Source organism: Carex rostrata, chromosome 21, assembly GCF_964058835.1.
Source record: "Carex rostrata chromosome 21, lpCarRost1.2, whole genome shotgun sequence".
Classification (NCBI taxonomy): domain Eukaryota; kingdom Viridiplantae; phylum Streptophyta; class Magnoliopsida; order Poales; family Cyperaceae; genus Carex; species Carex rostrata.
Window position 1 is genome coordinate 1,992,836 of NC_135938.1, and position 15,232 is coordinate 2,008,067.

Here is a 15,232-nt window from a genome sequence, read left to right on the forward strand (position 1 = left end):
CCAAAATTTTGAATACTAAAATTTTCTTTTTAGGAAAATTGATTTTTTTTTTTTAATCTAAAGACATTTTTGCTATTTTTTGTGATTTGAAATTTGTTTGCACACCTAGTCTTTTGTTCGTTGATGAGATGAGGTATAATAAAAAATGTAATTTATCTGGTCAAATAGCGCATCTGATATTCTTATAGAGGGCTAATGGAAAATTATTTGGTCTCTCCGTTTCTGTTGCACCTTTTATTTTGTGAACATGATTGTCATGTGAGGGTATATAATAAGAGGAGGGATTCAATTACATCTTTTTTGATGTGAGGGTATATAATAAGAGGAGGGATTCAATTAAATATTTTTTTATGATACTGAATTACACTCGATTTTCAAAGTTTTCAAAGTACAAATAGTCAATTCAAACCGTTCAACATAATGGATATATTAAAATGTGCTTGCAGATCAAATTTTATATTTTTTTAATTTTTTTACTATTTATTAAGTATTTAACAAAATCGCTATATTCAGACTATTGAATTTTTGTACCCATCTTAATAAATAGTAAAAAAATTCAGAAAAATATAAAATTTGATCTGTAAGTACATTTTAATATATTTGCTATGTTGAACTGTTTGAACTTTAAAAATATATGGTGTAATATGGTATCACCAAAAAATTGTGTGAGTGAGTTCCTCCTCATATAATAATAGGCTAAATAAAAGTTTGCATCTGCGAGACTGCGACCGTCACCTATTGTTATGGTTGCGGAAATAAATGTGGGAAATAAATGGAACATTATAGTTAAGGGTTCATTCAAAAATGTTCGAAATAAGATGCTGCAATACCAAACTATTTTTTTTATATATATATTTTCTAAAATTAAATTTGTTTGCCTAAATTTAGTTTTAATTTATGTTTTACTTATAATTTTTGTACAAATTAAATTTATCATCTTCAACCCGGCGGGACCAATATTGTGTCAGGGTTATGCTAATTAATTTGTAAAAATAATTATAATTTGTGCATTAGGCTTTGTTCAATGTACCAAAACTTTTTAAGAGAACCTAAATTATTAGTTTCAAACTTCAAATTTTTTTTTTTTTTTTTTTGAGTAAAACCGGGCAGGCTGCCATGTGAATTAGTTTCAATTCTTGGTAACGTTTCTTTTGTTGTTATTTTTGTTAAGTAAAAGTGATGAGTTATAAACTTATTATTATCTGGTAGCGTTTTGTAATTTTTCTGGAAGGAATTTTCACGACATTTTACGAATAACTCTAATAGCTCTTTTATCACTTGTCTTATTAGAATAGTTAAATTTAACTTTTTGTAAGAATAAATTATTTTAATAAGACAAAAAAAAATTGAATTTTTTATTTTAACTATTCAAATCCAATCAAACATAAAACAAACTATTCCAATAACCTATTCTAACTAACTCCAACCAAACATTATTAATTATATGAAAATTGAAAGTAGACATTTTAATGCGGTCGAAAGTATGTATAAATTACGAGGATCATATTGAAGTACAAACATCCACATTTAAATCTTAAAACAAACTAACCACTGTCCGAAGTCATACAATTCTCCAAAGTTTAAAAAAAAAGAACAATTATTCTCCACAAAAATTAATAAAAAACAAATTCTTGTATATACTATGTACAAGTATGTATAAATTTTCAATATCTATCTCAACAAAAAAATCTCAATGGAAACTAACTAGTATTATCTATACAGGAGCAGCTAGCCCTCCTCCAAAACTTGATAAAACCCTCAATCAATTCTGGATTTCGTTTGTACCACCACCAGGACCAGACGGTGGTACCGGGGTGCCTCTCGGGAGCATGTTGAGCACCAAGGGAGCGTACTTATCGGCTAATTTCTCACCGGGTGTTGATCTCTCCATTCTATTGGTCTTGTCCATTTGACAAGGTTGTGCCTCTTTGTCTTTGGCCTCCTTCAGTGGCCTTGCATTGCATAGCTGGGAGAGTACAAGGACAAGTAAAAGGAAGGTGAAGAGATTGCTTTTAACTGCCATGAGATCAGATGAAAGAAGAAGAAAGAGAGCTAGAATTTGAAGATGCAAAGGTGAGAATGAATGAATGAATGAATGAATGAATGAATGAGAGAGTGGTGAGAGAGAGAAGAGGGTTTGTAATTTATAATGGGATTTCTTGGTTGGATTTTGCTTAGTCAAATTTGGAGCAAAAGAAAAGAAAAAAAAAGGTTGAAACGCTGACATGGAAAGAAGAGGGAACGTTCTCATGTTTTTTTTTTCTAAGTTTGACTTGGTATAAATAGAGGAAATAATACATCTACAATTCTTTCAGTAGAATCCGATAGCGTAATCCACTTTATGAGTTTGATTTTGATACATGTATGATGTTGATGTATCTATAACTATAAGGGGAAATTTTTATCTGTAGAAATTAAAATAAAGAAAGAGAGAGAAACAGAAAGAGTACATCATATTTTAATTGGTAGAAAAATCGGTAGGATTTTTGCTGATTTTAAAAATAAAAAAGTTTGGATGGGTAAGAATTCTACCGATTTAAAACAGCTTTTGTATTTTTTTTCCTTTAAATTTTTTTATAGAAAAATATAAAAAAGAATTTACAAAATAGATAGAGTTTCCTAAAATCTACATATAGTAGAAATATTTTATCTATTTTTGGAAACACTTTTTACATTTTACTAAAGATCTAATATTAGAATTCTCTCTATCTATACATTAGATTAAAAAAAACTAAGTTTAGATCGGTATAATTCGTACTGTTCCAAACTTTTTAATTTTTAAGATCAATAAAAATTAGACCGATCTTTTTACTTATAAAAAATATGATGTACTCTTTCTTTTTCTTAATTTCTACGGATAAAAAATTTCCAACTATACAAAATAAATAAAATGTTAATATACACACACACACACACAATTACGAGTAAATTATTTATCCTGTCAAAAATAATTGTACGATATATTTTTTTAATTGTGCGTATTGTTAAAAAATGTTTACCCTATCGGGATAAAATATATAGCTTAGACTCCTGCAGTAATAAAATCATTTTATTAATAAAGAATTTTATTTTACAATTCTAGGCGACTTGGAAGACGGGATTGGGAATGTTCAATTTTTCAAAGCATGGGAATTTTATTTTACCTGTGACGGAAATTAAATTTTGTATCATTTCCCCAGTTATGTGCCTTTGAGCAGACAGGTGGGTCCCACTTGGCGGTGACCTTGACTTGGTCGGTGCTGTGCGATGCCGGTGTGAGAGTAACACCCACGACATCTGGTCCGGTTTAATGCCTCAAGCAATATACTTTGTTTTTTTTTTGTTCCCTCTCCAAAAAGGTTCCGATAACTTTTTTTTTTTCAACTTTAAATGAGGAGTAAGCCTCTGTGTCTTCGAGTTCAGATTCAGTTGGATTTCAGATTGGAACCGTCCGATTCGAATCCGTGACAATCCATTCAAAGTGGAGCGCATATATCCCGAAGCAATCTCGAGCGAGGAATTTAAATCGGACGGTGTCGATTAAAAATTTAAAAGTTAGATTACTTTAGAGGATCCGAACTCTGTGTCTTACTGGTGAAACTGAATACTTGAAATTTAAAAGGATTCTTATTTTTTTTCATGTAAAATAATAATAGTGAATGAATTTCTGATCATAGAAAATCAAATTTTTGCAATTTAAATTTTGGGCTTAGGTAGTTGTTGTTTCAAAACAAAGAATAACAACAAATAGTGAGTGGGCCCTCTACTTGCCATGCAAGCCACCGCCTCCTATCCATGTCTGCTGTTCAAAATAGTCAAAGGAAGTAAACAATTATACCTTGTTAACCAAAAATTAATACCCAAAAGTTTGTCAATATTAAAATATATATTTTGTAGGGGACCTCCAAATTAAGTCGGATTTGGGAATGTGTATCTTCCTTTAAAATTCTAAAATTTTCTTATTTAAATTTTGTGAAATGTCCAAATAAAAATAATATATTTTATATAATTCATCCTGAGCGAGATAAACAAAAAAGTAACATAAATACATAATTTTTTTTAATAAAAATTAGCTTGGTGCGTTCATTGTACATAAATTATTTTTTCTGAATAACAATATTAAATACAAATTATTTCTATATATATAGAGAGAGAGAGATAGGCTAATGTGCTTTCGGTAGCATATGGGCCGAAATAATACACACGGTTCAAATTTGAAATTTCAAAATTTAAAAAGTCGATCCGAACCGTTCAAATTGATCTCTATATTAAAATGTGCTTGGAGACCAAATTTTATATTTTTCTGAATTTGTTTACTATTTATTAAGCCACTTTGAAAATCGCTGATCCAATGGTGGCTTAACAAAACAGTAAATTCAAAAGCCACTATTGGATCAGTGATTTTCAAAGTGGCTTAATAAATAGTAAACAAATTCAGAAAAATGTAAAATTTGGTCTCCAAGCACATTTTAATATAGAGATCAACTTGAACGGTTCAGATCGACGTTTTGAACTTTGAAAATTGAAAAACTAATTGATAGCACCAAAGCTCAAGAACTAACACTTTGATCTTAGCCAACCTCTATATATTATTTTTTTTTTTGAAAAGTTATTTCTATGTTGAGTCCGGATCCTACAATGTAACTAACATTTTGAGTTTGAAGCAGTGTTGTAAAAAACTTCCGTTTAGAACGATTAATCGTTGGCGGTGATCAAACCGTCATGATTTTTTTCGACTAATCGACCGATTATTCCTGATTATGACTAATTATGACCGATTATTTCCGATTAATTGCTTGACGGTACCCTGTCCATCCGACGACCGCATATTGTTATTTACAACACTGGTTTGAAGTACAATTAACAGTACCCTTTTACATTTAGAGTTTGGAGTACAATTAACAGTTCCCTTTTAATATTTGTGTCAAAATAAATCGGACGGTCCGGATCTAAATTCAAAATTTGAGTTACCTCAGGTGAAGGTGAAATGAATTCACCCTTGGTCAAAAATTGGGTTGAATCACAATTGTGGGTGTCCATAACGTGGGGCCCGCTACAAACCAACCCAACCCAAATTTATGGAGCCTTTCTTTTCTTTTCTCTTCATGATATACGCCGCCCAATTAGCTTCCATGTTTCCAATCACACGTAACGGACCTACGTTCAAAAAGTTACTTTTCTTACTTAATTTACTGCATTGATTCCGAAATTTTTATTTTTACCATTTTTCAAAAATAAATAAATCAAAACATCTATGTTTCTATCTATATTTCTGGAGAATTCGAATTCTATTATGATCGCACTGGCATTCTGCGGCCTCAAAGACTGAGGTCTGTATCATGTCGATGCAGCTCCAATCTAGGAGTCACAAAATACTGATGCGGTCTCAAATTGTTCTTTTTTAAACACATGAGAACTGAAATGAGTATAGCTGTATAGACGAGCATCCGTAGGAATTCGGCTCTGTGCTGTAAAAAACAAAATATATAACAAAAAAAGTTGGGGCTGCTCCGGTATTCTGCGGCGCTCCTAAACTAGATCCGCATTGGTATTGTGCGGACCTCAGTCTTTGGGGCTGCAGAATACCAATGCAGCCAGAGTAGAATTTGAATTCCCTAGAAACATAGGTATTTTGGTTTTTTTTTTTTTAGAAAATGGTACAGATAAAAATTTCACACGTGATTAATTGACACAGCTTAATCACACTTAATTGACACATTAATTGACACAGCTTTTGTCTACGCTTTTCATTAAATCACAGCTTAATTATCACACTTAATTTGCGTTGATAATTAATTGACACATTAATTAAGGTGAGATTTTTGGGAATAAGATAATATCGATGAGCTCTAATTACATGGTAGATCCAACTTAAGTTGTGAAAAAAGAAGCTTATTTTCCGGTTTCCTGCTTCAAGCTTTTTGGGTATGTCACACGTGCGTGGGGTACGTGTGCAGATCGAGTATCCAAATTTACAGGCTCTTAATCCAAAATGGATTAATTTCTTGATTCAAGGGAAGTCAAATTTAAAAAATTAGAATGAGGCAATATCTCTCCTCCTTATTAAGGAGCTTAATGTCTAGATTCTGCAAGGGTCCTGATTTACTGTTTTTTCTTTCTGAATGATGCTCAGCCGTTGAATTTCCAGATCGCACATAGATAAAATTTTCAAATTATGAGCTTCAACACTTAAGTATGCACTGGTCACGCCGCATATGATCCCAGTGCTCGTAGACCGCGCGCCGCACCCGTGAAACGCGCCTCTAAACCACGCACGGCACCTGCGGACCGAGCCTGTGCACCGCGCACCCTTTTTCTTTTCTTTTTTCTGCTGAAGGCGGGATTCGAACCCAGTTGGGTTCTGTTGGTGCCAAAATTCTTACCACTACACTAGAGTTCACATGTGTTATCTTGTAGATAAATATAGTATTTATCTATTTTTCTCTACAAATTTGATTTAAATTATCTCTCCTCCTTATTAAGAAGCTTAATAATTTCTACTACATAATTTGCTCCCGTTGCTGTGCACGGGCACGATTACTAGTATAACATATATGAGGATGCATCAAGTTATAACAATTTTTGAGTTACAACAAGTTACTACAACTATTTTTGACATTTTCAAAGTCCAAATTTTTGATCCAAACCGTTCAACATGATCTCCACAATAAAATGTGCTTTCAAATCAAATTTTACATTTTTTTAAAATTTTTTTTTACTATATATTAAGATGGATACAAAAAACTGTTAGTCGTTCAAAAAAAAAAAAAAAAAAAACACACCTCTGGTGCTGCCTCCTTTCATTTCCTTTTCAGAGGCCTTGAGCAGTTGAGCTGAGCTGAACCATGTTATCTGGCGTTACACATTAATAGGGTGTTTTAGAGCAGCTATGCCCTTAACTTCTTTATTCGGACCAGAAATGAAATTATTCAATTTGTTTCAAGCCAAATTATCTGTAAAACAACAAATTAATATAAGCGCATTGTTTTATTTAGCGATATATTCATCCAATTTGAGAAAACTTTCTCATAACACCCTCATCATCAGTTCATCTTAATGTCGATACAGATGTTTGAACATGCATGCCACTTCTTATATATATGAAAGGCAATATTGTTTTAATATTAAAGACGCCAAACATTAATTTAATAAATGAAAGATTGCTATATATATGTGCATATATATCGTTGACATAAATTAATCTACATCTCTAAGAGGATATCAATAATTAATATTGATAAACATAATTAATGTATAGTGACAAAAACAATTAATAGACAATGAACTGAACGAAGAGAAATTTCTTCAAAGAAATAAATTACAAGAAGAAAATTCAGAGTCTTCTCTAGAACTGTCCCAAATTACATCATCATCAAACAAAAAGTTGACTAAGTACTAGATTTAAATGGAATCTTTTGAATGCTATATATATATATATATATATAGGCTGTGGCTAATTTGCTGCCGGCGGTGCTGCCACTGTTTTTTCTATTTTTTGATGTTCAAATGACAAATCTAAACCGTTAGATGTTTAATCTATATTATAATCTACTTGGAGACCAAATTTTACATTTTTTGGAATTTTTTTACTATATATTAAGCTGGTTTGAAAACCGCTGATTTCAATGCTGCAGAAATTTACTGAAATCAGCGGTTTTCAAACCAGCTTAATATATAGTAAAAAAATTCAAAAAAATGTAAAATTTGGTCTCCAAGTAGATTATAATATAGATTAAACATCTAACGGTTTGGATTTGTTGTTTGGACATCACACGGCTAAATATAACCCCGGCAGCACCTCTGCGGAAATGCTGCCAGCAGCAATTTAGACAGACCCTATATATATATACATGTATATAGGCTACCATGTTTTGCAAATTAAAGTATATGTTTTAATTTGCGCTCATATCTCTAATTTTGAAGTTCAAATAGTTAATCCGAACTTCTCAACATATTTTTCATATTGAAATGTGCTTGGAAATCAAATTTTACTATTTTTTTTTTATAATTTTTCAAAATCAGTGTTTTTATGATTTTTTTTTATTTTTTGCGCATGGTAGCCTCTATATATATAGATAGATAGATAGATAGTTATTAAATTGAAATCTGGAATGTAGAATGTATATTGAGCATGCAGCTCCACTAGTGGTTAAAGGTAGACTCAACACATCAAGATCAAGCAAGGGAAGACTAAAGGAAACCAGGCCAGGTCTAGCCGTCTAGACTCAACAGTTGACTTGGAGACCATTGCTGTAGAAAGCTAAGTTTGGAGGTAAAGGAAGACTTAACATTTTATTTATTAAATTAAAGAAAAAATAAATTGCTTTGTTAAGAAAGGATATTTGTGCACTACAAGTCTAGAAAGCTACCAGCCGGAGGCCAATTCCTATGAAATTTGAACCGTTTATTTTATGTTGAAAGGTCTAAAATGATCATATTAAAAAGTATCATATTTTTTTGTTTTGTAATTTAAATATTTAACATCTTAAGTTTAATGTAGACAATCTATATGTCTAAGGTGCAATATACTTTTAAAGTTTTAATATATTATTTTTCCTATGTTGAATTATTTTCCATTTAATCTTATTGCTATCTCTGTATATATACATTTTCAATGTTTATTTTTTTAGTTATGCATAAATTTTTTTTAGAGGTAAGGATATTTGTTTTTCTCTTTTACAAGAAAAAAAAAGGAGGATATTTTGCAAATTTCCCATTTACAAAAGTGGATAAGAGAATAAGTGTCAAATGATGATGCATAAAATTTAGGAAAGAAAACGAAATCAAAGGACATATTGTCACTCTCTGTCTGAAAAATCAAAGCAGGCGACCTTAAAATTGGCCTAATATCCGCTTTGACACGGCAAATGGCTGCCACAAGTTGTGCATTATACACGTCATATATATTTATAAAGCATAATAAAAAAAAATAAGATTTTTATGAAACCAGAATGATTTTTTTTTTTTTACGAAAGCCATAAGAACTGAAGTGTCATTTCGGTCCGAGATATTTTCACCAGTTTTCAACTTTTTTTTTTTTTTCCAAATCTGTGAAAATGACTCGGACCGAATTGTCATTTCGGTCCAAAAAAAAATGGGACAAAAATGACATCTCGGTTCTTAAAATTTTTGTAAAAAACAAAGCAATTATGTTGGTTTGATAAAATATATATTTTTTATTTATGGTTTCTAAAAAAAAAAATCTTATACATGCCACATATATTCTAATTCAAAGAGAATAGTACTATGAATCCATACCAATATATATACCATGGACTTTGTTTTTTTTTGTTTTGTGTGGTTTACTTTTTAAATTAGTCCAAAAAGGAGCTCAGCATGTCTTGCAGAGTACGTCTCATTAGTTTACTTGTTTGATTTGTAGTCTAACAAGCAATTCTAACTAGTCCACATTTAACAATGTTGTAGTAAGGTTCAATGATAATTTTTTTCTCTTAGACCCACTAAAGTTATGAATTATAAACCTGCTTCTTGTACTATTTTCGGTAATTAACTATTAAATGGAATCATGTATTATCTAGGGTAAGATTATACTAATATTTTTAAAATAAAATGTCATGTTACTGAAAAATTTATTATTATTCTCTGTAGATATTTTTTATATAATTAATCCTGATAATTTAAAAATCTAGTTCAGTCATTGACCACAAATAAATAAACCGGTCTTTATTCCAAGTGGCTGCTTTAGGAGAGGGAGAGCTTTTATGTTAGAAAATATATTTGTTAAAGAAATATACTCCAGGGATATATGCATCCAGAGTTTTCTAATAAATATTTCTTGTGGCTTTTGGTCTCCAGGCTCCAGCTGTGAATCCGCTTTTTGGTGCATGAGATACACGTACGCGGAATGTTACTTGAAACCAATTAATTAAGTACGCCTCTCTCGTCAAGACTCAAGACTCAACACTCAAGACTCAAGAGATGGATTGGATGTATCAGAAATATATATATTAATTAGTTGTTAGTCGTTACCACTTATGAGGACTCAAGGAAATAGGGTGTTGACTAAAGAGATTACAAGGTTGAAAACTTCAAATATAGCAACCAATAGGCGGGCAAGGCAGTATCTTCCATCACAATTCACAACCAAATACCATTGACAATAATGAGACCAAACCCCCAGTTTTACACTATTATTATTGACTCCTAATTAATTTTTCTTTCGGAAAGATTTCATGTGACGAGTTTCTTGTGGCAGAATGTCTGGCGGTCAAAAGTCTTACATTACTCATAGTTACAAGATTCCCGAATTAAACCCGAATAATTTGTTTCTTTTTGGTGATATCGAACTGAACGTCGAATTATTCGGTTGACCAAACTTTGACCGAATTAAACCTGAATAATTCACGAATTTTACAATTTTTTTCCGAATTTTCCGAATTATTCGCGAATTTTTTCCATTTTTTTTTTGCTCTCTTGCAGGACTGAGATCTTTGATCCGGATAATTCCGAATCATTTCTGAATTATACCTGAATTATTCTCGAATCACGAATTTTTGACATCGCCTAACCGAACCCAAATAATTCATTTGTCACTATGTTTCTAATGGGTAAAATTACGTTGCTTCATACTTTAACACAAAGTATGCCGCAGAAAACCACATTCCATAGAGAATAAGCGTTTTTTTTGGGCATTTAATTAGTTTTATGTCCGCATCACAACAACAAATGCAATCTTTTATTAGAATTGTATTTGTAGAGGCGGATTCAAGTGGGGTCAGACAAATATCCTGTTAAGTATTATATGCGGGTTTATAATTTTACGGTTCAGATTAATTTAATTTGGTGTCTATTTGAAAATAATATAGAGAGTCATTATTATTTGTGCTTTTAGATTCGTGCAAAAATTAAAAGGATGGTCCCGATGCATTAATTCTAAAAGAATTTTTTTGTCTGGTACCAAGGAGCCGATTTTTTTATATATATCCAAAACTTCAATCAAATTACAAAAAATAACCGAAGCACCGTTGAAATTCGATTTTTACCCAATCCGGTTATCCAATAACCGGATTTTATAGAAATGTCCGGTTAACCACTCCCCGGACTCAAAATGCACAAATCCGGTTAATGGTTAACCGGATTTGTGCATTTTGCCTTTTTTTTTTTTTTTTTTTTGAAAACAGAAATTTTTTATTTTTTGTATTAAAATATTAGAAATATTGAATATATTTTTTTGAAAACAGATATAATACAATATAATTTGATTTATTAGAAAGACTGCAACAAATAACCCGGATTAATATTTTTCAGATCGGATTTTTCGCGGCTGTAAGAAAAATTAATATATTTCTTTATGTGTTATTGGAAAAAAATAAAAATAATTAGATTCCGAGTTATTGATCCCGGTTCAAAAGTCACTTCTAGGTAATTCAGAAAATATTGTGACCTTTCTAGTACATTTAATTAATAAAAAGTTGTATCTATTTTGAGAATTCTTTTTGAAAAACAATAATTAAATAAATTAAAGTTTTTTATTTTTTTCAAAAATAGATACAACTTTTTATTAATTAAATGTACTAGAAAGGTCACAATATTTTCTGGATTACCTAGAAGTGACTTTTGAACCGGGATCAATAACTCGGAATCTAATTATTTTTATTTTTTTCCAATAACACATAAAAAAAAATATTAATTTTTCTTACAGCCGCGAAAAATCCGATCTGAAAAATATTGATCCGGATTATTTGTTGCAGTCTTTCTAATAAATCAAATTATATTGTATTATATCTGTTTTCAAAGAAATATATTCAATATTTCTAATATTTTAATACAAAAAATAAAAAAATTTCTGTTTTAAAAAAAAAAAAAGAAAAAAAAAAAAGAAGGCAAAATGCACAAATCCGGTTAACCATTAACCGGATTTGTGCATTTTGAGTCCGGGGAGTGGTTAACCGGACATTTCTATAAAATCCGGTTATTGGATAACCGGATTGGATAAAAATCAAATTTCAACGGTGCTTCGGTTATTTTTTGTAATTTGATTGAAGTTTTGGATATATATAAAAAAATCGGACCAAGGAGGATATGAATTCAGTGGAGCCAGGGGCCAATTACTTCTTCTGGATTTTGAAAATTTATAGTGATTTATAGGTCGGGACTAATTTTGTCTCCGAAATTTTAATATGTAATTTGAGTTAAATTTAAGATTCAAATTAGAATAAATTTTGTGAATTCAAATTGATAATTAGAATTAGAAATTATAGCATTGGAAATTACATGTAAGAGGATTGAAAATTAAAAGTTAGAGTATTATTTTTTTATATAGTATTCAATTAGTTATTGAGTTTGAATCTGATTAGCTACTTAAATCCGATTCATTATTTTTTTTACTTTTTCGATAAAATTCTAGATCCACCCCTTGATATTTGAGTCAAAATTTTATTGGGGCCTAGATAGAGGTCATGGGCGTTGCCGCTTCAGACATTTTTCGAAGTTTAGCCCCCCCACCCACCCCCCCCCCCCCCCCCCCACACACACACACACACACATAAATTGTTCAAATTATTTATATTTGTGTAGAGAATTGGTTATGTTTCTAAATGTGTATATATGCATCTTTTAGCATACTCAATTATGTTTATTTATATTTTGAAAAGAGAATTGGTTATTTATATTTTATTACGGTATACATTTTTTTATATGTTCATTATGTTTGAACGACCATAATGGATAATACTTTTTTTGAATAAAGATTGAATGTCAAGCCACTTAATTTATTTAATATTTTTATTATTATGATAAAATATTTTTCTCATTTGAGTATTGAATTCAAAATCTTCTATGTTAAAAACCATGTGCCATTACTATTTTAGATCAAAGGTTAGTTCTTGAACAGATAATAAGTTACAAATTATTCGACAGCAACTGAGACCATTGTAATGGTATATTTCTTTTCTTTTTTTTTATCTTTTTCAAAATAAATCTTAGCAAATTACAAATTTTATTTGACTTCAATTATAATTAAAACATGTATTATCTTACGAAACTTTGTATTGACGTATTCTTTTTTCAAAATATTTGATTTGTCATTTCAGGTATAGCGAGCCTGAACCTGATATAGTGATATGAAATATATTTCAGTGCTATTTTGATAGTGTATTTTTTTCGAATTGTACGCCTAAAATTTTAATTTTTTTTTATTAAATTAGGATTAAAATATAAATCACCTTAATATCAATCTTATAAGGAGTATGGCTAATATAACATCAGTATCATTTCAGCATATATTAGTGCAATTTTTCTTCTTCTATTTCATAAAATATTTGCTCCTTATTGTGATTGTATACCGTAATAAAATAATTATATGTGATTAATATGTTTATAAATTATATGAAAACTTCATACGGCCCATCATGTTGTATGCGAATGAACAAGCCCAATTTAATTTCATAATTTCTATATATTGCTTTTAGTGTGAAATATAATTTTGGATTAGCAATTAGGCCCAAAAACGCATTCTTTTGGTTATTCTCATGTCAAGGCCCGTACAATAAAATTCTTATTCTCTTTAGAAACTGAATATATGTATATTTTTCAAATATGACAAAATATTTTAAACCTGACTACCCCTAATATAAGATTATTTTCCTAATTGTCAAGCTGGGGTTGTGGGGGCATCAATAAACAAGGTTTTCTCTATAAGCTGGATTACTTAAAAGGGGCACATTCAATTAATTTGAAAATACATTAATAAATGGTGAACTATCCGTATTAGCTGGCCTATCATATAATTAATTTTTATTTCTCCAAACTAAGTAGAGTTGTTTTTTTTTCTATATCACAGAAAATGCAACATCATATATAGACTTTGTTTCTTACACAAATTGTAGACCTTTTTCTCTAAGAATGCTTCTTCTTCTTTTCTTTGTTTCCATTACTTCATGTGTACGTAGTTATAATTAATTTATACAAGAAATTCATTTTTTTTTTTTTTTTAAACAAAGCGAACTACCATGATCAGGAGCCACGTCTCTGGTCATGGCAACCACCACTCGTGCACAATGCATTAATATATTCACTTTAATATGATCATATTATCCTTATATAACACGGCCTAAAACACATGACATTATTAATAAGAAAAAAGATTTTCAACAATATGTCTAATCCCTCTACCTCCTTTACTTGCAACACTCTCTTCAAGCCATGCAAAAGGCTTCTAAGGTTGATCAAGAGACCCATTTCAATCCGATCTTTTCGTTTTCGCAACCTTCGCAAGGCGATGGATAAAATGAGCCCCAGAAGGCGCCGTCAGTCCCGCTTCAAGTCGGTACGTGCGGTATTTTGGCCTCTGATCACCAAGTCTGAAGACACTGAACATGTGAGAGACCTGCCAAGCCTACCCGAGCGGGTCCCGTCAGTCCCACTTCCTTCACCAGTTACACCATCTTACATGAAAATGATGGTGAAGATGAGGAGCGAAGAGACCGTGCATGAGGAAGAAAATAGCGGGGTCAACGGGTCGTGTAAGACTTTCGAGAGTTACTTGATGGAGATGCTTGTGGAGGAGAGGAAGGTAAGGGATCTGATGGATGTTGAAGAGTTGATGCATTGTTGGGAGAAGCTCAAATCGCCGGTTTTCGTCGAGTTAGTATGCCGGTTTTACGGTGAATTGTGCAAGGACTTGTTTCCCGGTGACGAGCAGTCGATCGAGTCGGCTAGTGAATTCAGAAGCAGCTTAGGTTAGATACATTGTTAGGTTACTTTGTGATGACAAGTTAAATTAATACTTGTAATGTTTAAAAAGTAAAGGCATGTTATAAATACATGTGTTATTTAACATTTAATCTAGGTGCGAATCTGTCGCGAGGCTAAACCAGGTACTCCTGGGTTGTAATTACTTTTCTTCTTAATACAATTGTTTACGGCACTTCGCTGTAAACCTTCAAAAAAAATACATGTGTTGGCTTATGTTAATCTTCAGGGCCCGTTCGGCTCCCTACTGTTCATCGTGGGAAAAAAAAATTAACTCAGAGCCAAGTTATTTTTTCCACGATGAACAGTAAAAATTAGTTCAAAATTATTGATTCTCATTCTCATTCCTTAGCAGGCCGCCAAACAGGGCCTAATATATTGGGATTGCCAGTACTTTTCTCAAAAAACTTGGGATTATACCAATTCTTACCGGAGTAGGGATCAAGATCTGATATTTTTTTTTACAGTATGATTCCTTTATCCATCAGTATCCTCTATCAATAATTAATTACTTCATTAACACACTTTCTAATGGTTTTAT

General features: G+C 31.2%; 1 protein-coding gene across 1 annotated transcript; it reads left to right on the plus strand.

Annotated features, from left to right (window-relative positions):
• Positions 1 to 14,095: 14,095 nt before the first annotated feature.
• On the plus strand, positions 14,096 to 14,683 carry LOC144573616 (transcription repressor OFP17-like). Its single transcript, XM_078323394.1, has one exon. It carries the CDS (start codon positions 14,096 to 14,098, stop codon positions 14,681 to 14,683), a length of 588 nt encoding a protein of 195 aa, XP_078179520.1.
• The last annotated feature ends 549 nt before the right edge of the window (positions 14,684 to 15,232 follow it).